The following is a 27,598-nucleotide window of genomic DNA, read 5'->3' as shown; positions in this document are numbered from 1 at the left end:
TACATTTTCCTCACACAAAACCTAATTTCCTTGCGATCCCGGCGTGAAATGTTGCGATGTTTTGCGAGATTCGCGCAGATTCTGTTTCTTTTCTATCCAGCGCGGCGGCGTTCCTGTGAATTTTGTGCAACTTAAACGCATCTGTACTCGTACTGACCTTCCACTGTTCCCTTCTTTATCTGTTCGTCAGGTTTGCTGTTACATTTATACGATTCGTACGCTGTTTTTTGCTATGGCATATACCAGTTATCTTCAGAGACTTTCAAGTGTGTTGGACGGACTGACGGCGTCTATAATGCGTGTATGTGTGCACTTTACTGTTTTTGTCTGTGTTTGTGTGCGGCTGTACATTGTTAACTGTGCACTATACACTGCTGGTTGTGTTTTACAAACGTTGGCATTAGCGGGTTTCTGCGATTGGCGTTTCTTTGGTTGTTTTTTAAGCGTACTCATGTAGCCTTTTTGTATTGGCTGAACTGCAATAATAATGATTCTACAAGCATTTTTAAGACACAAACGTGTGACGGCGTTTCTGCCAAACTTATCCGCCTGTCCAGAGTTTACAAACAGCTGAAAGACATGTGTTTATATGTGTCTGTATTGTTGTTTTTGTTTTAAATTAAGACTTTAACACTCCTTTCAGTGTTTAATTTTTTTGAGATTTTACAGAGGAAGAAAAAGTGAAGAGTTTATTTAAATAAAAGTGACATATGCAGCTGTTATAAAGATTTTTTTTGTGGTTTCTGGACTCTTATTTTGTCGCTCAGCTCGGCTGTAAACCCGTCTGTGTGTTTAGAGGGAAGTTTACAGGTTATAATTGTATTTCCAGTTTAATTATTATTATCTGGGTAACACTTAGTTTACAATGAGGTCCTAATTAGCAATATATTTTTACAGATTTTTTTAACCTGTGTTGATTTTAGTTAATAAAATGTTTGTTAGTTCACACTGCGTTAATGTTAACAGATACAAATTTTGACCTAATAGTAGGCCTAAATGTTGAGATTATAACATTAATAAAGATCAATAGTATTGATAATTGTTATTTTTTGTTAACGTAAAAAAAAAAAAAATCATATGGTAAAGTGTTACTATTAACTCTTGAGTAACGTGTTTTTTAACAATCACTTAAACAACAATTCAAGTAGATTAGATGCATTCATATTTTTCCACACTGATAAAAATGATGTAATTTCTACATGAAAAAGTGAAGATTTTAGAATTTTAAGAATTCTAGAATTTAAAAAACAGTAAATTCTATATTAGTGCTCAACTCAAGCTTGTAGAAATTAAAGCGTAAATATCAACGATATAAAGTCAAGTAAAACCTCAACTTTTCTGATACTGGTGTTCCCATCATGCACTAGGACTAGGGCATGAATAATTAATGAGTAATTAATTATGAATAATATTTTTATTTTATTTTCACTGTTTTCCAGCTGTTTTTACACTGTTGTATCATTGCTTTTGATGATAGGTTTTGTAACTTGCTGTTTTATGACATCTGGAGTTCATTTTCTACTCAGAAACAATCTATCGAATGTTACCATCATTGTGTATTGTGTTCGTGTTAGTGCTGCATTACTTCTATTATACAGATATGGAATCTACATGATATCTATTGTTTTATTTAAAACGATCATTTTAAAAGCATGGTTTAATTCAATGTTATATTATTTGAGTAAAAAGTTAATTTTGTTACATTTAATTAACTTAATGTAGAACTTTTAGATTTTACTTATATTTAAGTTTTTTTAATTTCACATATAGAATTAAGTATTATTTACTAAATTGCTTAGTTCAATAGTAAGTAGATTTACTTGATAATAGCAGGTAGTAGCAGTAAAATTTACTTAAAATGTGCAAATTGTTAGAACTGTATCAAGTAAATCTACAAGTTTTTTTTCAGTGCATACAGTGTGAAATTGGATTATTTGGACTAATAACAGATTAACCTCTCAGCTTTTAACATGTCCGTATGGGTTTCATTCAGTTGTGTTTCATTGTTTCAAAAGCAACTTTACAGAAATTCATAATGTTAATATTTATATTAGCCACATTGAGCTGAGTGATATAGTTTGCATTTGCCCATAGTAAAATTAACCATGGTTTAACTCCAAATAAAGCAAAAAAAAAAAAAGAAAAAAAAAAAAAGAAATGGTTATTGTAGTTAAACCATGGTAACCACAAATGAACCATGGTTTTGCTGCACCAACCATAGTTTAACCATGGTATTTGTAGTAAAACTGGTTATACTAAATCAGTCCACCCCCACCCCCCAAAAAATAATAATAATTTTCATAATTAAGGGTGGAGACTAAACTACCAACCAAATTAGATGTACTATTAAAAGCGTTTAAAAATAACATATAGAAGTTCCGTTTTAGTGTACAATTTGACACAATTTATTTTGTCTACTAACGTGATTTTATAGAAACTGACACTGAGCATTCATGTCTCCAGGATCTGATTATCTGTTCCGCAATATGTAGCCTAATGCGTGTTAATGACTTATTAATGAATGTCATTATGATGCGTCGCCTGGCGGGCGCGCGAGCGTCGCTGCGGTCCCGATGACGTCACGGGGAGCGAGCGAGCGTCAGTGGACGGACGGAGCGCATCGCGGAACAGCATCATGCGGGGTTTCGCGACCTGAGAGCTGCAGATGAGCGGAATACACTGAATAACGTGAGTGTGATTGTGTTTTACTCCTGGAGATCTGGATGAAATCAGAGTCAGCTGTAGAAACATCAGCGCATCCGCACGCGACGCGACGCGACGCACCGCAGCGCTCGCGCATCATCATCATCATCCATCAGACGGATCGCGAACAGCAGAAGCGCTCGATCTCGTTTAAATCAGTATCAATAAAGAGGCAGAACTAATTGTTTTAACTGTAAAGTCGCTGATCTCTGGTTTAATCTTACGCGTGTCAGTGATCATCAGATCTTCTGGAAACACTCATCAGTGAGATGAAGTAATGTAAGTTGGTGAACAGAAACAGGTTTATCGGTCACACTGAAGAAGGCCTGGTCGCTCTATCTTTATGTTGATCGCATTCTGATTTAAAAATTAAAAAATAGGCTACTAAGAGCCTTTTTATATGCGTACAGATTGATATTACAAAACTATTCTTTGATATTACCACGTTATTGGGCGTAGAAGTAGCCTAGATTGTGTAGCTTGTATATCAGGGTATATGAATAAGATCATTCAGTATAGGATATACTATTGAAATGTCGTCTTACCTTTTAGATTGCGTGGATGTTTTGATTGTTCTGTAATTTCTTATGCTATTTAATTTATTTCCAGTAGCCTAACACTTATAAATAAAGTAACTTTCAAATAAATTACATCATTAACAATCACTTAATCAATCAGTAATTGGTAGGCTACTTAATGTACACTTAAGAGGTATTTAAATGTCAAGTTTGATTCATATCTTTTCATATATAGTTTGGGTTTATTTTTGTATTGGTAGTTTTGGGCTATTAATAGATTAATCTCTCAGCTCGTCTGTTCACCAGTCAGTGTGTTGTATTCAGAGGGACTCGTGACACTCGTAAGAGCAGAAACATGAGCTCAGATACGATCAGTGTTTCGGTCAGTGGTGTTGTGATGCTGCTGTCTCCAGACCCGGTTGACATGGCAACACTGAGACTATCTACTTCCTGGAAGACACACACACACACACACACACACACACACACACACACACACACACACACACACACACACACACACACACACACACACACACACACACACACACACACACAGAGATCAGATGATGTCATTGATGCTTTATCATCACTGCAGGAGGATTATCTCAGGATCATCTCAAATCCATATTGCTTTAGGAGTGTTTTTGAGTCATTTAATAATTCCCCCACTGTATGCTGTCATAAGACGCAGAGAACCTCTTTACTGTAGATGATTGAGTTGCTTTGGTGGTCGTTTGTTGTTATTAGCACTGACTCCGCCCCCTGGTGTTTGCTTATCTTTGCTGTGTTCTGATTGGCTCTCGTCTGCAGATGGCTCTGCTGTGGCGGAGGGACGTGTCTCTATCAAACGGCTCTCTGGTTGTCATGGCGCCAGGGCCCGGGGTGGTTACGGTGGCCCCTGAGGGTCAAAACCGGTCGTGGGAAACCCCAGTGGTCGCCGTGGAGACGCCCATCTTCCTCATGACCGCCGCCGCTCAGACCATCTCTGGGATCTTCACCTGGACGGCGCTGATGCTCACCTGCCAACAGGTCAGACACACACACACACACACACACACACTTACTGCATACACTCAACCATTAGACTCTCAGACTCCTCCATTAAACAGACGTTACCAACGGGATTTATTACGTTTTGATTTACTATATATTTATGTGTTAAGTATATTAATCATTACAATTAATTTATTTTATTTCAATTTCATTTATTTTATGTATTTAGATTGAATAGAACAAGTATGTGTAATATATTTGATATAATATAAATCTAATAATAATATACAGTGAGGAAAATAAGTATTTGAACACCCTGCTATTTTGCAAGTTCTCCCACTTGGAAATCCTGGAGGGGTCTGAAATTGTCATCGTAGGTGCATGTCCACTGTGAGAGACATAATCTAAAAAAAAAAAATCCAGAAATCACAATATATGATTTTTTAACTATTTATTTGTATGACGCAGCTGCAAATAAGTATTTGAACACCTGAGAAAACCAATGTTAATATTTGGTACAGTAGCCTTTGTTTGCAATTACAGAGGTCAAACGTTTCCTGTAGTTTTTCACCAGGTTTGCACACACTGCAGGAGGGATTTTGGCCCACTCCTCCACACAGATCTTCTCTAGATCAGTCAGGTTTCTGGGCTGTCGCTGAGAAACATAGAGTTTGAGCTCCCTCCAAAGATTCTCTATTGGGTTTAGGTCTGGAGACTGGCTAGGCCACGCCAGAACCTTGATATGCTTCTTACAGAGCCACTCCTTGGTTATCCTGGCTGTGTGCTTCGGCTCATTGTCATGTTGGAAGACCCAGCCTCGACACATCTTCAATGCTCTAACTGAGGGAAGGAGGTTGTTCCCCAAAATCTCGCAATACATGGCCTCATTTAACATCCTCTCCTTAATACAGTGCAGTCGCCCTGTCCCATGTGCAGAAAAACACCCCCAAAGCATGATGCTACCACCCCCATGCTTCACAGTAGGGATGGTGTTCTTGGGATGGTACTCATCATTCTTCTTCCTCCAAACACGTTTAGTGGAATTATGACCAAAAAGTTCTATTTTGGTCTCATCTGACCACATGACTTTCTCCCATGACTCCTCTGGATCATCCAAATGGTCATTGGCAAACTTAAGACGGGCCTTGACATGTGCTGGTTTAAGCAGGGGAACCTTCCGTGCCATGCATGATTTCAAACCATGACATCTTAGTGTATTACCAACAGTAACCTTGGAAACGGTGGTCCCAGCTCTTTTCAGGTCATTGACCAGCTCCTCCCGTGTAGTTCTGGGCTGATTTCTCACCTTTCTTAGGATCATTGAGACCCCACGAGGTGAGATCTTGCATGGAGCCCCAGTCCGAGGGAGATTGACAGTCATGTTTAGCTTCTTCCATTTTCTAATGATTGCTCCAACAGTGGACCTTTTTTCACCAAGCTGCTTGGCAATTTCCCCGTAGCCCTTTCCAGCCTTGTGGAGGTGTACAATTTTGTCTCTAGTGTCTTTGGACAGCTCTTTGGTCTTGGCCATGTTAGTAGTTGGATTCTTACTTATTGTATGGGGTGGACAGGTGTCTTTATGCAGCTAACGACCTCAAACTGGTGCATCTAATTTAGGATAATAAATGGAGTGGAGGTGGACATTTTAAAGGCAGACTAACAGGTCTTTGAGGGTCAGAATTCTAGCTGATAGACACGTGTTCAAATACTTATTTGCAGCTGTATCATACAAATAAATAGTTAAAAAATCATATATTGTGATTTCTGGATTTTTTTTTTTAGATTATGTCTCTCACAGTGGACATGCACCTACGATGACAATTTCAGACCCCTCCATGATTTCCAAGTGGGAGAACTGGCAAAATAGCAGGGTGTTCAAATACTTATTTTCCTCACTGTATTATTAGATAGAAAAAATATAGTGAATGTTCACACATATATTCTATTGTGTATTGAATAATATTTATATGAATTTTATAGCATATATATTTACGTACTGTAATACTAATATATTATATATATATTAATATGAAATAAATATACAATTCGTTTTCTTAATATAATATATACTATAAATACATTCTTACAATGTTGATACAGTACATTATGATATCTGTATATCTGTGTGTATATATATATATATATATATATATAATATTTTTTTTACATATTATATATGAAATAATACCAATATATAAAATAAAAGCAAAAAATGTTATATGTGTATTGCATAGCCTAATTTTTCTCTTTGAATTAATATGCAACACTTTTGTTATAATATAGATTAGATGGTTTTGATGATTTGCAACAACATGATGTGTAACTCATGATCTATTTATTGTAACGTTCACATTGCATGAAATATCAGGTGTATTTGAGGTTGTGGAGGTTCAGATGACATAATGTTGGGAACTCCTGACATAAATGAGGATGAGGATGATGTGGAGGATGATGATGAGGAGGAGGAGGAGCAGTTGCTCTGGCAACAGGTGGCATGACATCAGAGAGTAGAGGTGGTTGCATAGCAACTGCATTCAGAACTCTCTGTGTGTGTGTGTGTGTGTGTGTGTGTGTGTGTGTGTGTGTGTGTGTGTGTGTGTGTGTGTGTGTGTGTGATAAAAGCATAACCTGCTCCACTGACACACAAACACACACAGGCGTTTATAATTAATTCACACGTGTTTGACTTGCATATCGAACTCTTCTGTCTTAAACATGAAGCTGTGTTTCTGCTCAGTTTAAATGTGTCATTTATTGCCATGATTGATGTGTATATATAATAAAGCATCAATATGTGATGCATGCACTTAATGAAGAATATGATAATAAATGTAAAATAATGTGTGTGTGTCTCAGATCTACATGCACCTGCGTTATTATAACACTCCTAATGAGCAGCGGCACATCGTGCGCATCCTCTTCATCGTGCCGATCTACGCCTTCGACTCGTGGCTCAGTCTGCTGTTCTTCACCAACGAGGAGTATTACGTGTACTTCGACACCGTCCGAGACTGCTACGAAGGTGTGTGTGTGTGTGTGTGAGGCCTTTTAAACGTCTACTCTAACTAATATATGGATTTGACTGCACTGACACTGTCAGAAGAGAACAAGACTTGAGCTGAATATGAAACTATTATCTTCTGTACAGCTGCTTTATTATGTTGCATAATTGATGAGTTTTGCAACATTAACACTGTTATTATTACCATCCTGTTCACTTCTGCCACGCTGCTGTATTGAATAAAGCGCTATACACTCAAAAATTAAGCATTTTTTCAAGATTTATGCATTTCGATTAATAGTAAAATTCCATCAAACTGAATTTAATAATAATTACATATTTTATTTGAATAATTGATTAATCTTTACATATTTTCATTGAATAATCCTTAAATATTTTAATTGAATAATTGAATAATCCTTACATATTTTATTGAATAATTAAGAAATCCTTATATATTTTAGTTGAATAATTGAATAATCCTTATATGTTTTAACTGAATAATTGAATAATTTCTACATATTTTAATTGAATAATCCTTACATAATTAAATGACTGAATAATCCTTATGTGTTTTAATTGAATGATTGAATAATCCTTACATAATTTAATTGAATAATTCTTAAATGTTTTAATAAAATAATTGAATAATCCTTACATATTTTTATTGAATAATTCTTACATATTTTTACATAAGGATTATTCAATTCAATTTGATGGATTTTTACTATTAATTGAAATGCTTATATCTTAAAAAAGGCTTAATTTTTTAAGCGTAAAATAATTTTCAACTTTTTTTTGTTCAGCCATCATTCAACGTTTTCTTAAAGCTACACTGTGTAACTTTTTTAGTTGATTCTTAGCAAAAAACACTTAGTTCTTTCAAAAATATATGTGCTCATTAATGTATATCTACTTCTTTCAAGTAATAAAGTATTCTCTTAAGTTTATAATCTGCCATTGAAAGTACATACGGGTGAGGGGTTCGAATGCCGGTCGCCATGTTGCCCCTCCATCTTGAAACTACATTAGCCAAAGAGGGACATGCCTGTAAATTCAAGATTCGCCTTTTGCGTTTTTCACTCAGTGACACCGTGACGAATGCGAGGGGGAGATTACTCGCGAGCTCGCGAGTGCCGGCAGATTTGAAAGATAGTGTGGTGTGTGTGTGTGTGCGTGCGTACTCACATTTGAAAGAGAGAATTAAAACGTCAACGCGACAGACAAATCAGCAAGACCATAGTCAATATTGGAGTAACTTTTCCCAGATGGAAAGAGCTCATGAGGAGAAAAGATTTTAAAACGGACGCCGAGGTTGCCTGCTTTCTTCTCGACAGGTAATTCAGCCTGTTGTAATTCATTTGTGTAAATTCGAAGTTTTATAGTTGCTTGTCTAACCATAGCATGGTTGTGCATAACGCCAGATCGACCTCTAGTATAACTTCATCCTCGCGTCAATGGTGAAAAAGTATTGTTTACCTTGTAACATAAATCTGTGCTGCGACGGATCACAGGTGATGAATAGTTTTAAAGGCGCAATTTTTTAAGCTATATAAAAAAAGGACACTGTAAATTTTAGTTATTTTTAATTGCTTTTACTTTGTACACATTGTAACGTTAGCCTAATCTGATTATGCTGGGATAGCCGATTCCAAGGGTGACGTTTACCTCCTGACATCTGTCCTGTAGTTTTATTCATTTTAGACGTATTATTGTTTATTATTGTCATGGACGAAGTGATAACTGGAAGCCATGTTAATCTTGGAATAATACGGCCACCGTAGGAGTTAAAACGCCCTCGGAATTGAGAGGAACAGAAACTAATTTTCACTGGGTAGTCATATACAATTTCACCGCTAGATGGGGGTAAAAATCACACAGTGTAGCTTTAAGTATTTTTTGGCAACACTTTACAATAAGGTTTTTCTTGTTAACATTAGTTAACTACATTAGTTAACATGAACTATTAATAAACAATACAGCAATTATTAATCTGAGTAAATGTTAATCTCAACATTTATTATTAAAATCCAAAGTTGTATCAGTTAACATTAGTTAATGCGCTCTGAACTATTTATTAACTAACATATTAACAAAGAATAATAAATTCTGCAAATAAATATTGCTCATTGTTAATGCTAGTTAACGTGTGAACTACTGTTAACAAATGAGAGCTCATTGTGTTTAAGAGTTTAAGTGTTTTTGGAATATTTCAGAATTCCATTTCCTTAAATTCACATTCAAACTGCAGTTCTGCGTTCTTATTGGCTACTTCAGTGTTTCACACAATCCTATATAAATCAGCTGATGTCATGCTTTGCTTGAAATATAATGATGCTTTCACAGTCCTTCCTTCTTTGAGTTTTGTTTTTCTGTAGTGTCAGTGTCGAGATGAATGTGGAACAGCTTCGATGAGAAATATATGAGTTTATATTAACTCTCTGAGTTTTGTGACCGAGACTTTAGGGATCTTTGGACAATGTGAGCCCAATCTCTGTTGGCTCTCAGTTTAATCTCATCGCTGTGGTGGAGAATGAATTGTGATATGGTGATTTGTGTTTTCTGTGCTGATGCTGTGTGTGTGTGTGTGTGTGTTTTCTGCAGCGTTCGTGATCTATAACTTCTTGAGTTTGTGTTATGAGTATCTGGGCGGCGAGAGCGCCATCATGGCCGAGATCAGAGGAAAACCCATCCAGTGAGTTCAGCGATTCTCTCTGTGTATTCTCTCTGTGTCAGATGATGAATCAGCTGTTTCTCAAGTGTGTGTGTGTGTGTGTGTGTGTGTGTGTGTGTGTGTGTGTGTGTGTGTGTTCAGGTCCAGCTGTGTTTACGGCACTTGTTGTCTGTGGGGCAGGACTTACTCCATCGGCTTCCTGCGCTTCTGCAAACAGGTATCAGACACACACACACACACACACACACACACACACACACACACACACACATTGTTTGTCAATCACAAATAATAGATAATTTAATAAACTAGAGATTCTGACAAAACATTAATTTCTGCAATCTATTTAAAAATATTAAATTAATTTAATTATTTAATTTAATGTAAATGACAGATTTTTTAAAAAAACTGTTTGAATGAGTATTTCAGTAAATCACTCATAAAGACTTCATTTGTTTCATTCCTGGATGAATCAGCTTTTTTGAACGAATCTCTTGTATGGTTCAATGACAGATACAATATAATTGATACGATCTTTATTTGCATTAAGATACTTTCAAAGTCTCTCAAATCTTTAGGTGGCATGTAATCTGTTACATTAAAAAAATATTTAATCATTATATTAAATTTAATGACTATAAAAATGCATCAATGTACAAATGAAAAAGAATAATTTGGGCATGTAAATGTTATTTTCCAAAAAATAAGAATAAAAAGTTTAAGCTCTTTTCCGTAGTAGCGAGTAGTCAATTTTTCGAAACATTAATATCATGAGATTACCTGAGAGGTTCAAACAGCATTTCCTGTTTTATGGTTTTCTTGACAAACTGATCAAATTTACCATACAAGCACCAAATTATTAAAAATAATGAAACAATATTTTAAAACAAAACTTGCTTTAAAAAACTGCTTTATGAAGTGTTTTTATTTATTTATATATGTATAAAAGCCTGTTTGTAATCAGGCCTTTTTCCTTTATTACCTTAAGAAAATGAATATATTCAAATGACAAGTTGAGAAGATATTCATGACAGAAGTCAGTGTGTTCTGAACGAGTTCTCGAATAAACGCGTGTGTGTGTGTGTGTGTGTGTGTGTGTGTGTGTGTGTGTGTGTGTGTCTCAGGCGACGCTGCAGTTCTGTGTGGTGAAGCCGCTGATGGCCATTTTCACAGTGATCCTTCAGGCCTTCGGGAAATACAGAGACGGAGACTTCAAGTGTGTACACACACACACACACACACACACACACACACACACACACACACACACACACACATATATGAATGAGTGTTTTATTAAATCATCTCTGTCTCTTTCTCTCTCTCTCTCTCACACACACACACACACACACACACACACACACACACACATATGAATGAGTGTTTTATTAAATCATCTCTGTCTCTCTCTCTCTCTCTCTCTCTCTCTCACACACACACACACACACACACATGAATGAGTGTTGTATTAAATCATCTCTGTCTCTCTCTCTCTCTCTCTCTCTCTCTCACACACACACACACACATGAATGAGTGTTGTATTAAATCATCTCTGTCTCTCTCTCTCTCTCTCTTTCTCTTTCTCTCTCTCTCTCTCACACACACACACACACACACACATGAATGAGCGTTGTACTAAACCATCTGTGTCTGTGTGCAGCGCGGCCAGCGGTTATTTATACGTGACGATCGTCTATAACGTGTCGGTCAGTCTCTCTCTCTACGCTCTCTTCCTCTTCTACTTCGCCACTCGAGATCTCCTGGAGCCGTACGGTCCCATGCTGAAGTTCCTCATGGTCAAATCTGTCGTCTTCCTCTCCTTCTGGCAGGGTGAGTGAGTCTTCATCATCATCATCATCATCATCCGCACTGACCTGTGACCTGACAGCTGATTTGGGGTTTTGTCCTAAATAATGTCTCGGGTTACTTGACTGTTACCCTTTTCCATTTCAAAAGCTACACTCAATGCTGCGCTTGATTTAAGCGCTATGGGAAAACTTGTGTGTGTGACCAGCTGTGAATATATGTGTGTATATGAATTGACTTTGAGCTTGTATAGCCTCAGACAGTGACGTCATTGGAGTGCGCGCGTCAGAGGCTATAGTTAGATGAGCCACAGGTGCATCGGCAGGTATTGTTTTGTCTTAAAAAGTGGAGTATCCCTTTAATAAGTTGACGTCGAGGGCGCGAAGAATAAGGTTTTCTCGTCAGAGTTAACGTCATGGAGATCCTCAAGGAGAGCAGTCTGGCGGCACTCTCAAAGTCCATTATTCTTATTTTTATTTTTATTTATTTTCAATATTTAATTTCTCAGAATTTCCTCAGAATTAAATGTGGCCAAAGAACAGCCAGACAAGATATTAATACAGCATCAGTGTGTGTCTGATTCAGCCATAGGACGTGAACACGGAGGCACACACCGTTTGGTTTGTAAACCAATCATTTTCTTTTTGTTTCACTTGTCATTTGTCACTTGTCAAAGTGTAGAGGAAAAAGAGATTGTTCAGCTCACTGCCTAGCAAAAGCTAACTCGTATCAGAGGAAACAGAGAGCTTTTGAGAGCTTGAGAAGCACACACACGTCACAGTATTGCAGCGTCTCTGTTCGCCTACTTATACTACGGCCTAAAAGTGTGAAGGCCTACTTTTTTTGTGAAGAAAAAGTAGATACGTTTGAGTGTGTAGCAGAAGAGTAGACAAGCTTTGGGACACACTATCACGTCATACAATTGCGTCTTTAACGGTTGCTCTCTGTCACATCCTCACAGTAAACTGGCCTGTCAATCATCTCGTCACAGTTAAAAATCCTCCACATTTCATTTCCTACCGTATACTTCGTTCCCATAGCGCTTAAATCAAGCACAGCATTGAGTGTAGCTTTTGAAAGGGAAAAAGGGTTCAAGTGTTGTTTTTTATCTTTGATGTAAATCTTCAACGTTGGCGAAAAGTTTAAAGATTTAGCAATTTTTGTCAGGACCTTAGTGATGATTTCCTCATTAAATCAGGATGAATTCTCTGCTGAATGTAATGCACTTTTCATCTCTTACTTTAGAAAAACTATCTATATGGCTGAAACAATTTTCAGTCACATCATTACGAGCCACTGGATGTATGATAAAGCATGTTAATTAAACAGAATTAGATAAATAAATAAATAAATAAATAAAGTGACTTCAAACTTAAAAAAAAGTAAATAAATATTAAAATTATAATTAAAATATTATTGTTGAAATATAATTATAATTCTTAAATATAAATATCTTAAAATTATCATAAATATAATTATCAAAAAAATAAATATAATTCTTAAATATAAATATCTTAAAATTATCATAAAATGATCAAATTATTAGATGTTAATCTAAATAGTATTGTTGAAACAACATGAATATATTTTCTTAAATATAATAAACAATAATAAGTTCTTCAATTTAAATATCAAGACAAAATATTAATACAAATTTTGTGTAAGAAATTGCATTTTTTTTGTAAATATTTTTACATTAACTTTTTATGCAACTTCATAAAATATACCATTTTTAAATAAGACAGGAAACGATGTACATTTTAAAGAACATGTTAATACAGCAATAGTATTTTTCAATTGATAATCAAAAAAACGGTTCCTCCTCGTGTGAAGCAGGGATGCTGCTGTTATTGCTATAAGATATTAAACTAAATATTTTTAAATATTATTGAATATAATTCTAATATAAATATCTAGAATGAAAAACTGCAGTTGTTTTGTAACATGCATTATTTTTACAATCAGCTGTTCACACATCAACTCTTTATACATTTTAAAAAGAAAAAGGATGTTAAAAACAAAATGAAAGATTAAAAAACTATATTTTATAAGTGCTGTTATCTAAAACTGCATGATTTTGTGTGATGTAGGGATGCTGTTGGCGATTCTGGAGAAGTGCGGCGCGATTCCTCGCATCAACTCTCCTGATGTCACTGTGGGGGAGGGGACTGTTGCCGCCGGTTACCAGAACTTCATCATCTGCATCGAGATGTTTTTCGCCGCTCTGGCGCTCAGACATGCGTTCACGTACAAGGTCTACATGGACAAGAGACTCGATATTCAGGGTAACAAACACAACAGCACTGAGCAGCCAATCACTGAACAGCCAATCACTTAACAGCCAATCACTGAGCAGCCAATCACTGAGCAGCCAATCACTGAACAGCCAATCACTGAGCAGCCAATCACTGAGCAGGAAATCACTGAGCAGACGATCACTGAGCAGCCAATCACTTAACAGCCAATCACTGAGCAGCCAATCACTGAGCAGCAAATCACTTAACAGCCAATCACTGAGCAGACAATCACCGAGCAGGAAATCACTGAGCAGACGATCACTTAACAGCCAATCACATAGATGTTGAGAGAAACACATTTGTAGAGACACATTTGATATAGTTTTCATGGATAGTTTAGACTCAATTTGATTTGATTCTGATTCATTTAGATTCCAATTCTTTTGAGTTACTTTCTCTCAGATAAAACATGATTTATTTCACCGTGGCATTGAAGATTTCGCACATTTATAAAGCTGAAATACCTCTATGTCTCAGACTCTGAATGTTTCTGAACTGATCTTCCTCTTTTTCTTCCTCTCTTTCATCTCTATCATCCCTCACTCCTGGGTTTGTTTCCTCTTCTTCCCCGTCTGTCCATCTCTGTCTCTCTCAGGTTGTGTTCCTGTCTATGGCCAGTACGGTAGGTCTAATGTGTACTTTTTCTTCTTTGTGTTTTCACTCAGTTAATTTCATACATAATTCACTTTTAATGGGCTGTATGTTTATAGAGGACAAATTTCATTTCATTTAAGTACTTTCATTGAATTTTATTCATTTTGTGATGTGTGATCTCATGTTATTCATCTTTGCAGTGCCTATAATATTAAATACTGATGAACTCACTTTTTCATTTACAGATGTTTGTCCAATTAAATGCTCAGTAGTGTGAGACCTAACCCTAGTAAAAATAATTAAAAATGTTCAATTTTACAACAAACTTACCAAAAATATTTTATAATATTGAGTGAAATGATTAAATGTTATGGCTGACATAACTGACTGTTTATACACGGTTACCGTGATTTTGCCAAGTAAGACATGTTCCTGGATCGACATATTTTGTTGATCCTGGAACAACATTCCTGTCCCAAAATTTAGTCTTTACCCTATCCCTACCCCTAAACCTAACCCTACCCATAACTTTTCCTTAAAATCAGAGGGAAATGATAGGTGAATAACACTGACGTTGAAGCACCTCACCCTGGTTCTAAGCCTAAACTTGACATAAACTGTAAACTTGTCCCTCAAATCTGGGGTGCGTTTCCCGAAAGCATCGTTGGCCAACTATGGTCGCAAGTTCATCGCAATGTCCATTGAACTCTATTGGTAACGACGGAACTTGCGACCATAGTTGGCCAACGATGCTTTCGGGAAACCCACCCCTGATTGGTTGATTGGAAAGTTGTTCCATGTAGTACTTGGTGAAATCACGTTCACCGTTTATACACCTCACTAGGACCTAAACTAAAGGGCTTTGCATTGTGGGATACAGTTTACATTCACATCTATTCATTTACCAGGCGCTTTTATCCAAAGTGACTTAAAACAAGGAATACATGCGAAGTTTCTGACATTCTTCACAATAGAACAGCCCAGAACTTGGAACGTTCCATTTCATCATTCTTCAAGCATTATTAGAATGTTACTTTTAAATGTTCTCTGAACATTCCGAAACAAGTAGAAACATTTAAAATACGTTAACTAAAATGTCTCAGGAAAAAAAAATCCTGAATGTTTTGAGAACATTATTAAAGACCAGATAACTTTGAACAAACATTATGTTAATGTTACTGGAAGAACGTTTGTTTGAGAGAACCTTGCCAGAATGTTAGCGTTTACAGTGGCGTGTGCATTGGGACAAATAAAGAAGGTCATCCAGGTTTTGTATAGGCCTACATACAGTGCAGGAGTTTAGTATTTACTGCAGCAGAGTAACATGGTAAACTGTTATAGCCATGCTTTTCTCGAGCTGTTGCTTGTCTGATTAGTCCTTCTGCTATATATTTTTACCACACCAGCTTTGTGTTTCAATGGTTAATCTGTGTATGTGTGTGTCAGGTCGCTGTGCTCCCATGAGCATCTCCAGCAGTCTGAAGGAGACCATGAACCCAGGAGACATGCTGCAGGACGCCATCCACAACTTCTCTCCGGCGTACCAGCAGTACACACAGCAGAGCCGAGGAGAACCAGTGAGACGCTCCGACAGCTGCAGCAACGAGAAAACACTCCTGCTCAGCTCAGACGACGAGTTCTGACACACACACACACACACTACACGAGGATCAGCTGCAGTAACGAGAAAACACTCCTGCTCAGCTCAGACGACGAGTTCTGACACACACACACACACACACACACACACACACACACTACATGAGGATCAGCTGCAGTAACGAGAAAACACTCCTGCTCAGCTCAGACGACGAGTTCTGACACACACACACACACACACTACACGAGGATCAGCTGCAGTAACGAGAAAACACTCCTGCTCAGCTCAGATGACGAGTTCTGACACACACACACACACACACACACACACACACACACACACACACACACACACACACACACACACACACACTACAGAGGATCAGCTGCAGTTACGAGAAAACACTCCTGCTCAGCTCAGATGACGAGTTCTGACACACACACACACACACACACACACTACATGAGGATCAGCTGCAGTAACGAGAAAACACTCCTGCTCAGCTCAGACGACGAGTTCTGACACACACACACACACACACACACACACACACACACACACACACTACATGAGGATCAGCTGCAGTAACGAGAAAACACTACTGCTCAGCTCAGACGACAAGTTCTGACACACACACACACACACACACACACACACACACACACTCTACATGAGGATCAGCTGCAGTAACGAGAAAACACTGCTGCTCAGCTCAGACGACGAGTTCTGACACACACACACACACACACACACACACACTACATGAGGATCAGCTGCAGTAACGAGAAAACACTGCTGCTCAGCTCAGACGACGAGTTCTGACACACACACACACACACACACACACACACACACACACACACACTCTACATGAGGATCAGCTGCAGTAACGAGAAAACACTCCTGCTCAGCTCAGACGACGAGTTCTGACACACACACACACACACACACACACACACTACATGAGGATCAGCTGCAGTAACGAGAAAACACTCCTGCTCAGCTCAGACGACGAGTTCTGACACACACACACACACACACACACACACACACACACACTACATGAGGATCAGCTGCAGTAACGAGAAAACACTCCTGCTCAGCTCAGACGACGAGTTCTGACACACACACACACACACACACACACACACACACACACACACACACTACATGAGGATCAGCTGCAGTAACGAGAAAACACTCCTGCTCAGCTCAGACGACGAGTTCTGACACACACACACACACCACACACACACACACACACACACACACACACACACACACACACACACACACACACACACACACACACAACCAACAGCTTTAAACAGACTTGAGCGCGCACCTCTAAAACAAGGACTATGTGCTTATATGTGACCCTGGATCACAAAACCAGTCACATGTTGCACGGGTATATTTGTGGCAATAGCCAACAATACACTGTAGGCCTATTGGTCAAAATTCTAGATGTTTCTTTTATCTCAAAAATCATTAGGATATTAAGTAAAGATCATGTTCCATGAAGATATTTTGTAAATTTCCTACCGTAAGTGTATAAAAAATGTATGTGAGTGAATGCAGCACAATCGCGAACAGAAATGCACAACTTTAAAGGAGATTTTCTCAATATTTTGATTTTTTTTTGCACCCTCAGATTCCAGATTTTCAAATAGTTGTATCTCGGCCAAATATTGACCCTTGTGACTGGTTTTGTGGTCCAGGGTCACATATTGTAAACGTAAGACGTGCAAATGCATACAGATGTATTCAAATTCTAATCAAATTTTCTAAATGAAATGTAAAAGAATAAGATCATGCTGCGTTTCAGAGATGGAGAACCAGTGGTTTGATCTAAACTCAATCTGAAGCTGCTGTTCATGTAGAGCGTCTCACACACACACTCCTGAGGGTTTATCAGCCGTCAGACCCAGACAGACTGATGATTATCAATCATAATGTGCCATACATACACACAAACACTCTTCTCGGCTCTTTCTACATGTGTATTTCAGGGTATCGTGAAGATTTATTGACATCATGAAGTATCTAGATTATAGACTGCTGCGTAATAAACCACAGGAGCAACTAGTTCATGATGGAAATGCCTTAAACGTGTTCACTGGACTGAAAACTTTACCATAGTAAATACCTGCAGTTTTCAATGAAGCAGTTTAGTTTGTATTTTCACTTTCTTTTCACTCTTAAGTGTTTTCCTGCTCTTTCTCAAATGGATGTAAAGATGAGTGAGACCAATGCAGAATAAACCTCAGATGTTTGAAAGCAGTGAGTTCTGACACAACAGTTATTTGCTCATCTGATCTTAATTTCCAGTTTGGTTTTCCTCTAGTAACTGTCCTCTTTAATCCTATTATCCATAAGAAATACACATTATAAATCTTTGAAAACTATTGGTAATTGAAATACGCAGTGTGAATGTTAAATCTTTTTGATCTGTGCAGGTCAGTTTCTCTAGTTTTGTGTCTGAGAAGGAAGAATGTCCTACAATTAAAGTTGAGTTTATGCCATCTCAACTATATTAACTTCACGTTAATTCAAAAAGGTCATAAAGTCATAATCGTATAACTTGCACTTGAACTGTAGTGTTTTAATTCTCTGTTTTATTAACGGCTTTTTTTAGACTTTTTCTAGTTTATTCAACGACTAGTAATTGTCATTCATCTGTACATGAACTCTTTAGGTGTATTTTTGGCAAGAATATACCTAAGAAAAGAAACGTATGCAAATTTGATTATTTAAATGTAAAATTTGGCAACACTAAAGCATTTATTAATCTAAGTTAATTTTAACATTTATTAATACGTTATTAAAATCAAAAGTCATATTTTTATAATTAATGGACGGACCTGAACTAACAATGAACTGTTAACAAACATTAATACATACTGGAATATGTATTGCTCATTGTTAGTTCACGTTAATTAATGCATTCAAAAACATAATGTTAATTAATGGGACTGTAAGTGTTATCTAGAATTTTAACATAATGCACTCGGCTTGGTGAAGCTTTTGGGTTCACCGTTTATATAATAGGCTATATGTTTTATATTTCAGTTTATATAATTCGTGTTTAGTAGATCAGACAGAAAGTAAAAACTCAAGTCAGCCACAAAATGAGAGTGATTTGCTTGTTTGTTAGAAGTGCGGAATCTGTCCTTGTGCTTTAAAGTCTCCACAGGAGGGCGCAGGTGAGTTTGTCTTCTCGGTTTACGCTTTCGGTTCAGAAACAAAACCTAACGGAGCTGGTGATATAATGGCACAGAGTCTGAGTGCGTGTAAGCTTTGACTTTAGCTAACCGAAATATGTGTACTAACATGTTTCTTCACATATCCACCACTCTTATTGACTACGGATGATCTCACTTAACCACTAAACTTTTTCTGTAAAGTTGTTGACTGTGCTGTTGTGCAGGCCTGTGTTGTTTAATGACACTAACACCGACTTTACATGAACGTTTCTTGCTACAGCGAGTTCGTGTCAAGACGAGTCACAACAAAGTTAACTGACAGATTACTTTTTTTATTGTTGTTTTTCTATTATGGTTTTTGTTTTTATGTTCTTTGATTTTTACAATGCCATAATAACACAGCGAATTCTAAACTGGCTTTATTTTCTAATCTGATCCCTACCTCAGCAATTCACACTTTTACTTTGCCCAGTATTGCTGCTTGTAAGAACCATTCAAATGTAATGTTTGTTTTCAGTTGTGTTATTGTGGTGACAGTCAATGCAAGACTTTTGTTTCAGTGACTGATCCTTATCGCAGCAGATGGAGCATAGATCCACCTCCTGACAGTAAGTTCTAACACCATAAACAATTATTTGAAGATTCTGTGGAAATAATAGGCAGTTTATCCACTTAAAAACGGACGAGATTAATTCAAACTCAAATATTTTGTTCATTTTTGTTTAACAACTGCGATGTTGGATTTAAACACTGGTTTAAATTATTTGAATAAATGTAATTACTGTACTTAAGTATATTTTTGGCTACTTACTGATTATCAGAGATATTAACAATTTGTACTCTCTACTTGACAAAAATTTGTAATAATTATATGACCTCTATCTTTACTATCTGTGATGAGTAATGCAATTGTAGTAAAGTATAAAGGTATTTGGGAGTGTGACCACACTGAAAAAAGTGAAACATCAGTGCAATTCATTCAAAATATATATTTACTTGGTCCAATGGAAAATTGTGATTTTCAGTTTATACCTTCTGTTTTCACTTTGCCTCAAAGTAAGTGTTACGCCCTCTATCACTGAAAAAAATTATACTTTGGATTAACTTAAAACAATTGATGTAATTTTGTTACAGCTAATTTTTTTTAGATTTTCTCAAATTGTATTTATGATTTAGTTAAAACCATAAATTTTGATTTAATGTCAAACCAAAATTTTATTTTTTTCCAACTCAACGTTTTACCTTAACCCAAAGTACACAGCAAAAACTCCAGTGTTAAATTAACACTCAAGAGTGTTAAAGTTAATGAGATAATTAAGTGATTAATTGAGTGATGATTGAGCATTATTGAAGACACCTGATGTTAACAAGCAGAATCACTGAAGAAGAAAATCACAAATTGTAAGCCACCTTTATGGCGATCAGTGTTTGCTTTAGTTGGGCTCTTGACCCTTAAATTATTAACTTCAGACTTTGTTTGGCTGCTGTATCTGAGTTATAACTGCCAGATGAACAAAGAGAAAAAGTGTTCTGATGGTGTTGGTTACAGATCTGGCCTTTAAAAACGCGCGTTTTCTCCCGCGGCATTCGGCAATTCGTCTCGTAGAGTCTCGCAGAATTCTGCAAGTGCTTTCGGGGGGCGCTACTTACAAATTCCCTCAATGTGTTTCGCTTCACAGAATATCCACCAGGTGGCGCATAAAAAACAACTTTACGTTAGATTTTTTCTTTTACTTCATTACGTCACGATTGTGAGAAAACATCCACAATAAAATATAAATTATAAATAGTAATAGACACAAATATTTACAGTAGGCTACTGTATTATACAGACATTTGAAAATATTTGTAAATGCAAAAGGTTCATTAAGACAAGAAGGGGTATTGGACAACGTTTACGAATTTTTATATGCTTTGTCATTGCTGTGGTTTCCAGGAGATGAGTGCATGCAGAATATTTAACATTGCTTTTATTAAAACAGCAAAGTGACGTTCTTGCCAGTAGCGCATAACTTTTTTGTACAACTATTAAGATGATTGTGCATGCAATGCGCATTTATATAAGTGCAACAGAGAATTTAGTGTGAGCATAATACACGTGACTCTGCCTGTAAAAACCCAGCAGTATTTTTTATATATAAACACAAAATCATCCTAACATAATGCAATTAAATAATGCGACTTACCCAGATTCTTAATTCGTGAAAATATTTCTTGTGTGATTGTTCTTGTGCAGATATTTCTTGTGAGGTAATGTTGCAGCTCAACGCGTAGCATTTATATTTTGGGCGCATCTGATTTGCCATTACATTATTAATAAATATTTTAATTGAACTGTCTTAATGCATTAAGCATAAAGATTTTTCCACGTTAGTCTCAGAATGTCCGGGGTTGGTTTGAGGTCTTGCCGACAGTTTGTAAATCTTCTAAATATTCATATTCACAAATTCCATACAAAGGGTGATCAACAGTTATGACTTCTAAAATAAAATAAAAATGACCAGATAAGAGGTATCTGATTGACAGTTTGACAGATGTTGTTTTAAAAAAATAATTACAACATTATGGGGAAGTGGTATTAAATATTCGGTAACACATAGCCTAATACAATTATTTTAAGTATGCATTTTGTTCAGTTTTGCTTTTACAAAATGTTCCCTGTTTTTTATATAATTAATTTAATCTGAGATGTGCGTTATATCGCTTTTTGATCATTATTTGTGTTGTCGAATTTTGACACAGTTTCATTACTTGTTCATAATAATTTGATTCATAATTATGTCGTTTTTTTCTAAAAGTAAAAGTAAAAAAACTAAAAGTTTTTCTAAAAGCAATATTCTAAAGAGATACAAAGACAGTGTACGTGTACCCACCAGATTTCGCCATGAGTTATTTTGTACCCACCACTTTTAACTTCCGTTGACCGTTTTCAGTGGTTATGAGGAGCAATATGAGAGAAAATTTTTGTAATCATTGTCTGACACAACAAAAAAAAATTATAATATTCATTTTATTTTAATTTTCGTGTTCGCATTTATGAGGGAAAAAACAACGTGTCAGTTTACGGTTATGGACGTGAGCGCTCTAAAAGCGGCAATAAAAGTCTGCTTTAAAACTTTCACAGAGACCTTAAACAGAACAGCTGCCTTTCTTTAAATCGAATTTCGTTTTGTATTAATTATGTCTTAATTTTAATCAATGTTTCGTGAACCAATTGCCTGGATTTAAGAAGTAAATATAGCAGACAATCACGACACCGGCGCCGGCGATATCTCATAAATGAACCGAAACTCAGCGTGTAATGCACATTCACATTTACAGTGTATTTAGACACATTTAGACGCATTCATAATCATTACTTTTACCGGTTCTTTGTGGCAAGCTTTATGCGTGCGGTCGTGCGCTTGAGTGCGGCTATATTATAGTAAATGCTCATTACTTAAAACAAAGCATAAGCCTCTTCCTGGCATGCAATGGAATCTACAATGTCAGTTGGTTATATCAACATATGTCAAATTAAGTTACGCGATATCAACAAATTAAGCTATAAACATTAATTTGAAATAACTTAAAGCGTATGTATAGTATATTTGCTTAAATAGCATTTAAACAAAGGAACTGCAAGGGATTAAAACCCCGCCCACACGCTGGTGAAAACTGGAAAAACCGGTTTTCTTTTGATTCCCTGAGAGGAGATCGATTAGCATTGGGGGTTGAATCGGCAGACCTGGGGGGTGGGTGGTTGTAATTTCTTGACTCTGTGCAATTGGTAGCAGCTAAAACAAGCAGCTAAAACAAAGACTGTGCAATTAATTACATTTTGGAAATAACTTTCTTCATGTCGTTTTATTTATACACTGTAAAACATTTTTTTTTTTTTTTTTTTTGAATTTGTAAATATTAAATATGTTTTACAAACAATTGGTTTACAAACTCTTGGAGGTTTGTGGTTACCATCATTCAGAAGAGTGGTGCTTGTGTTTAGACTTGTGTTTTACGTGATTAAATCAGGAAGATTACATTGGTTTCTGTCCACACGGAGACGCATTTAAGACGATTTAATCAGGAAATGGAGGCACCGGCGCGATATAACTTGCATTGCTCGTGAACTGAGCTCGTCTCATAAATGAACCGAAACTCAGAAATGTATCTAGAAAGCTTGAAATGTCCACTTTTAAACAAAACAATTCAAAACGAAAAGAAACAGACAACTCTCTTTTGTAAGTGTGCATTTCTCTCTATAGGCACGTTCACAATATCTGCGAAGATGACGAGTCAGCATTGTCAACATCTTTGACTGACACATAAAACACTAGTTGATTAGTAAACAATTAAAATGTCTCCTTGCTATATTTGACACATGATTACTTTTGTCAGTTCTTTGTGGCAAGCTTTATGCATCCGTTAACTATCGAATATCGTGACTCATATTTTGTACCAGACCATTTATGGTTGTTCATATTGTTCAACAAAGTTCTTGATAAAAAAAGAAAAGAAAAAAAAGAAGCTACTGTGCCTAATATTATTGTTGTATAGCGCGCAAGGTTTATGCGCATGCTTTAAGTCTTCTCCGTTTTTAGTGTATGTCTGTGGCAGAATTGCAGTGCCTGGTCTGGTATGTATACTAGGCTACATCGTTTTGAGTCGGTTTCAGTGGTTTAGTGTGTACGCAGATATTTCTTGAGACGACGCCATGTTTTTATGTTTTTATGCACTTTTACTCTTTTAGTTTTGTTGCAATTTCACCAAAAGCTTATAATTAGGAAATACACACAACACGCTAAACTTGTATTCTCTATATGTTAAAAATGTTGTAAAAAATACGTATTATTCTTATATAATAAGAATAACAATATGATACATTTATATTGCACTCGAAATGATTTAGATATGGAAAGAGGAATTCTTCTCAACTACCACCAATAAAGTTTTAAAATTCTTCTTTAGAAAATATTATATTTTGATGATTCTGCAAGTTCAGCAGACAGTGAGGTTCGGGTTTGTTCCGATCAGAGCTCGTGAGTGGAGAGCGCATTTCTGAATATTCCGCTCCGCTCGTTCATTCCGCTCAGGGTCCACGGCCTCGCTCAACACAGATGTCCTGTTGCCTGGTTCGAAAATATGTGGAATACGGGCTGCTTTCGACTAAAAGTTTTTTTTTTTTGTAGTCGACTAGTATACTAGGCTAGTTGTTCATTTAAGTAATTCGTGGACAAATCGCCCCTTTATATTAATTTAATTAGCCTACTTATGGATCATGAGCGTTTACGTAATATAGCCGCACTCAAGCGCACGACCGCACGCATAAAGCTTGCCACAAAGAACCGGTAAAAGTAATGATTATGAATGCGTCTAAATGTGTCTAAATACACTGTAAATGTGAATGTGCATTACACGCTGAGTTTCGGTTCATTTATGAGATATCGCCCGGCGCCTCCAATGTCGTGATTGTCTGCTATATTTACTTCTTAAATCCAGGCAATTGGTTCACGAAACATTGATTAAAATTAAGATATAATTAATACAAAACGAAATTCAATTTAAAGAAAGGCAGCTGTTCTGTTTGAGGTCTCTGTGAAAGTTTTAAAGCAGACTTTTATTGCCGCTTTTAGAGCGCTCACGTCCATAACCGTAAACTGACACGTTGTTTTTTCCCTCATAAATGCGAACACGAAAATTAAAATAAAATGAATATTATATATTTTTTTGTTGTGTCAGACAATGATTACAAAATTTTTCTCTCATATTGCTCCTCATAACCACTGAAAACGGTCAACGGAAGTTAAAAGTGGTGGGTACAAAATGACTCATGACGAAATCTGGTGGGTACACGTACAATGTCTTTCCCAGATAGCACACGTACGTCGGGCCGACGTTGGCCCAACATCGAGCGTCGGCCTCCCTCCCTATAACATCGCAAAGGCGTCGGCCAGGCGTAGGCAGATCTCTTGTCAGTCAGTGCTCTATTTCCCAGCTCCGTTACGTCGGCTTTAGGTCGGCCCACTATACGGGAGGCCGATGTCGCGTTGTGCTTGTGAACTTTCAAGTCGCTTTCAAACACTGGAGCGGCCGCGGCGCAGAGTTGCCATGGAAACGCCGCGGGACCACTGCGACTGGTAAGCAGGAAAACTCCCTCTCTCGCTGTTGTTTTCAAATTCACTGCTTTCAGGTGATATTAGTCTCTAAAATCACACGGATAATACACACAACTGTTCTTGACACTTCTCTTACTTGTAATTGATACGCTTATGTTGAATATTTACTTTTATAGACATGGCTTTGTGTCTTCGGAAAAAGTCCGTTAGCATCTCAACCGTTTTCAGAAGAGTTAAGCTAAGTTAACGTTGACTCGGTTGAGCTTTTGTTTATGAAAGTTTGGGCTTTTAATCACCTCTTATGTGTATATGAGAGGTTTTGTAAAGGTTTTACTTGGAAGTGAACTAATTTATTTTACACAAACGTAAACATAAACGTATGTAATCGGTGACGTCACTTACATGGAGAACTTACACTTAAGTTACATGGTTGAAACTAGCTCAGTGGTAAACAAATATTGATTAAAAAAAATGTTCTGTGATTTCAGCAGCAACAAAATAACAGAGGGAAAGCTCCACGACTTCAACATTTCTGAAGAAAGCTACTGCTGGAGAAGTAGGAAATACAGGTAGGTAGGTAACGTTAGGAAATCCAAAACTAAATAATTAATTACTGATTTTAGGAAACAGAGTCCCCCTCTTCCCCTCACTATCATAACCTATTGAGATAATACAAGAATACAACCTTGGCACAATAATTGATAGTAAGCTATGTTTTGAATCACACACACTGATGCTGTTTGTGCCAAAGCCCAGCAGCGAATGTATTTTTACCGTAGACTGAGAAATTTTAACATTGACCCCACTTTGATGAGAATGTTTTATTCTTGTTTTATTCAGTCTGTTTAACCTTCAGTTTTATCTGCTGGTTTGGTTCCTTGTCTACAAAAAACGATTAGAGAGTATTGTTAGGACGTGTAGCAAGATTGCAGGCTTTAACTTTCCCCCTCTCTCACACATTTAGCAGCTACTCCAACAGAGTGGCAAAGAAGGCACTATCTATTGCAGCTGACCCTAGTCATCCTTTGTCCTGCCAGTTCAAGCTACTTCCCTCAGGCCGTAGGTACTCCATGCCCAGATGCAGGTCAAATAGATTCAGAAACTCATCTCAGAAAAGCATTTCACCTCTGCTGTAGCTTATATATAATATAGCTTAGCTATAGCTTCTTACTTGTAATAAACCTGGCATTATATAATAATATTGTTGGCTCTGTGACAAATGGTTTGTTGTGTTCCTAGATCCTTCAATGTTGATGCCCTGGCCTCCACCGTAGCAGAGTTGGGCGGATCATCATCTCTTAAGGCGCTATGAACCATATGATTAGTAAGTAAAACTTCAAACATACACTAATGTCTAACATGCACTAATTGTGTTGGTAAAAAAATTATGTTTTGAAAGAAGTCTCTTATGTTCACCAAGAGAGCATTAAAAACAATAATATTGTGAAATAATATAACAAATTTTAAATAACTGTTTTCTATGTGAATATATTGTAAAATGTAATTAATTCCTGTGATCAAAACTGAATTTTCAGCATCACAGCTTCATATGATCTTTCAGAAATCATTCTAATTTGATGATTTGACGCTCAAGAAAAATGTATGATTATTACCAGCTTTCATTTTCTCAAAGGCGTAGCAGGATACCCAGGGCTTGGTTTACACCTATCACAATTTCTAGCCACTGGGGGACCATAGGCAGGCTAGGGGAACTCATATTAATGTTAAAAAACCTCATAAAGTGACATTTTCATACCATGCAACCTTTAAGTGTTTTATACCAGTTTTCTATGTGAGGACTGTACATAGCTTAACTGTACATAGTAGTCTATTTTTAATTAGTATGGTGTTTACAGAGTTATCATTTATTTATTTTAATATCACTGTCTATGCGTTAAGTCACGTTGTGCAAGTGCAAATCTCTAAATTCAACTTTGAACTTTGGTATTTTACAGGGGACAAGTTCTCAAATTCACATCTTTATGCTCTTGAGTTTTGCTACTCTTTTACTTTCATAAATAACCTTCCTGATAATGTTCGGGGCTCAGACACACTCTCCCAATTTAAATCTAGACTAAAGACACAACTCTTTAGCCAAGCATTCAAT

General features: G+C 36.7%; 3 protein-coding genes across 9 annotated transcripts in view; all 3 read left to right on the top strand.

The window, feature by feature from the left end:
* tnrc6bb.1 (trinucleotide repeat containing adaptor 6Bb.1) overlaps positions 1-238 on the top strand; it is a 28,622-nt gene extending 28,384 nt beyond the window's left edge. For all 3 annotated transcript variants that reach the window (XR_013822220.1, XM_079880600.1, XM_079880599.1), the window contains one exon: positions 1-238. This exon is cut by the window's left edge. The gene's annotated coding sequence lies outside the window, so the exon portion shown is untranslated.
* Positions 239-2,568: 2,330 nt separating this feature from the next.
* Positions 2,569-18,477, top strand: tmem184bb.1 (transmembrane protein 184Bb, duplicate 1). 5 transcript variants are annotated; one of them, XM_079881474.1, is made up of 11 exons: positions 2,569-2,688; positions 4,035-4,253; positions 7,074-7,239; positions 9,823-9,913; positions 10,034-10,109; positions 11,017-11,108; positions 11,554-11,723; positions 13,790-13,984; positions 14,592-14,618; positions 16,037-16,167; positions 18,019-18,477. In XM_079881474.1, the coding sequence occupies exons 2-11, from the start codon at positions 4,035-4,037 to the stop codon at positions 18,043-18,045; spliced, it is 1,194 nt and encodes a 397-aa protein (XP_079737600.1). In that variant the 5' UTR covers positions 2,569-2,688; the 3' UTR covers positions 18,046-18,477. The 5 variants fall into 5 exon arrangements, with proteins under 5 accessions (XP_079737600.1, XP_079737598.1, XP_079737596.1 ...); XM_079881472.1 differs by having other exon boundaries at positions 16,037-16,189; XM_079881470.1 differs by lacking the exon at positions 18,019-18,477 and having other exon boundaries at positions 16,037-16,342.
* Positions 18,478-19,430: 953 nt separating this feature from the next.
* LOC307171247 (uncharacterized protein) overlaps positions 19,431-27,598 on the top strand; it is a 51,580-nt gene continuing 43,412 nt past the window's right edge. Inside the window, exons 1-2 of the mRNA XM_079892751.1 lie at positions 19,431-19,483; positions 19,957-20,004. Of these exons, the coding sequence (XP_079748877.1) occupies positions 19,462-19,483; positions 19,957-20,004 (70 nt within the window). The 5' untranslated portion in view covers positions 19,431-19,461. The remainder of the gene's footprint in view (positions 19,484-19,956; positions 20,005-27,598) is intronic.

Source organism: Squalius cephalus (genome assembly GCF_949319135.1).
Source record: "Squalius cephalus genome assembly, chromosome: 1".
In the NCBI taxonomy this organism is placed as follows: domain Eukaryota; kingdom Metazoa; phylum Chordata; class Actinopteri; order Cypriniformes; family Leuciscidae; genus Squalius; species Squalius cephalus.
Note: the sequence above shows the minus strand (reverse complement) of the source record. Positions and strands in the feature narration are given on the sequence as shown.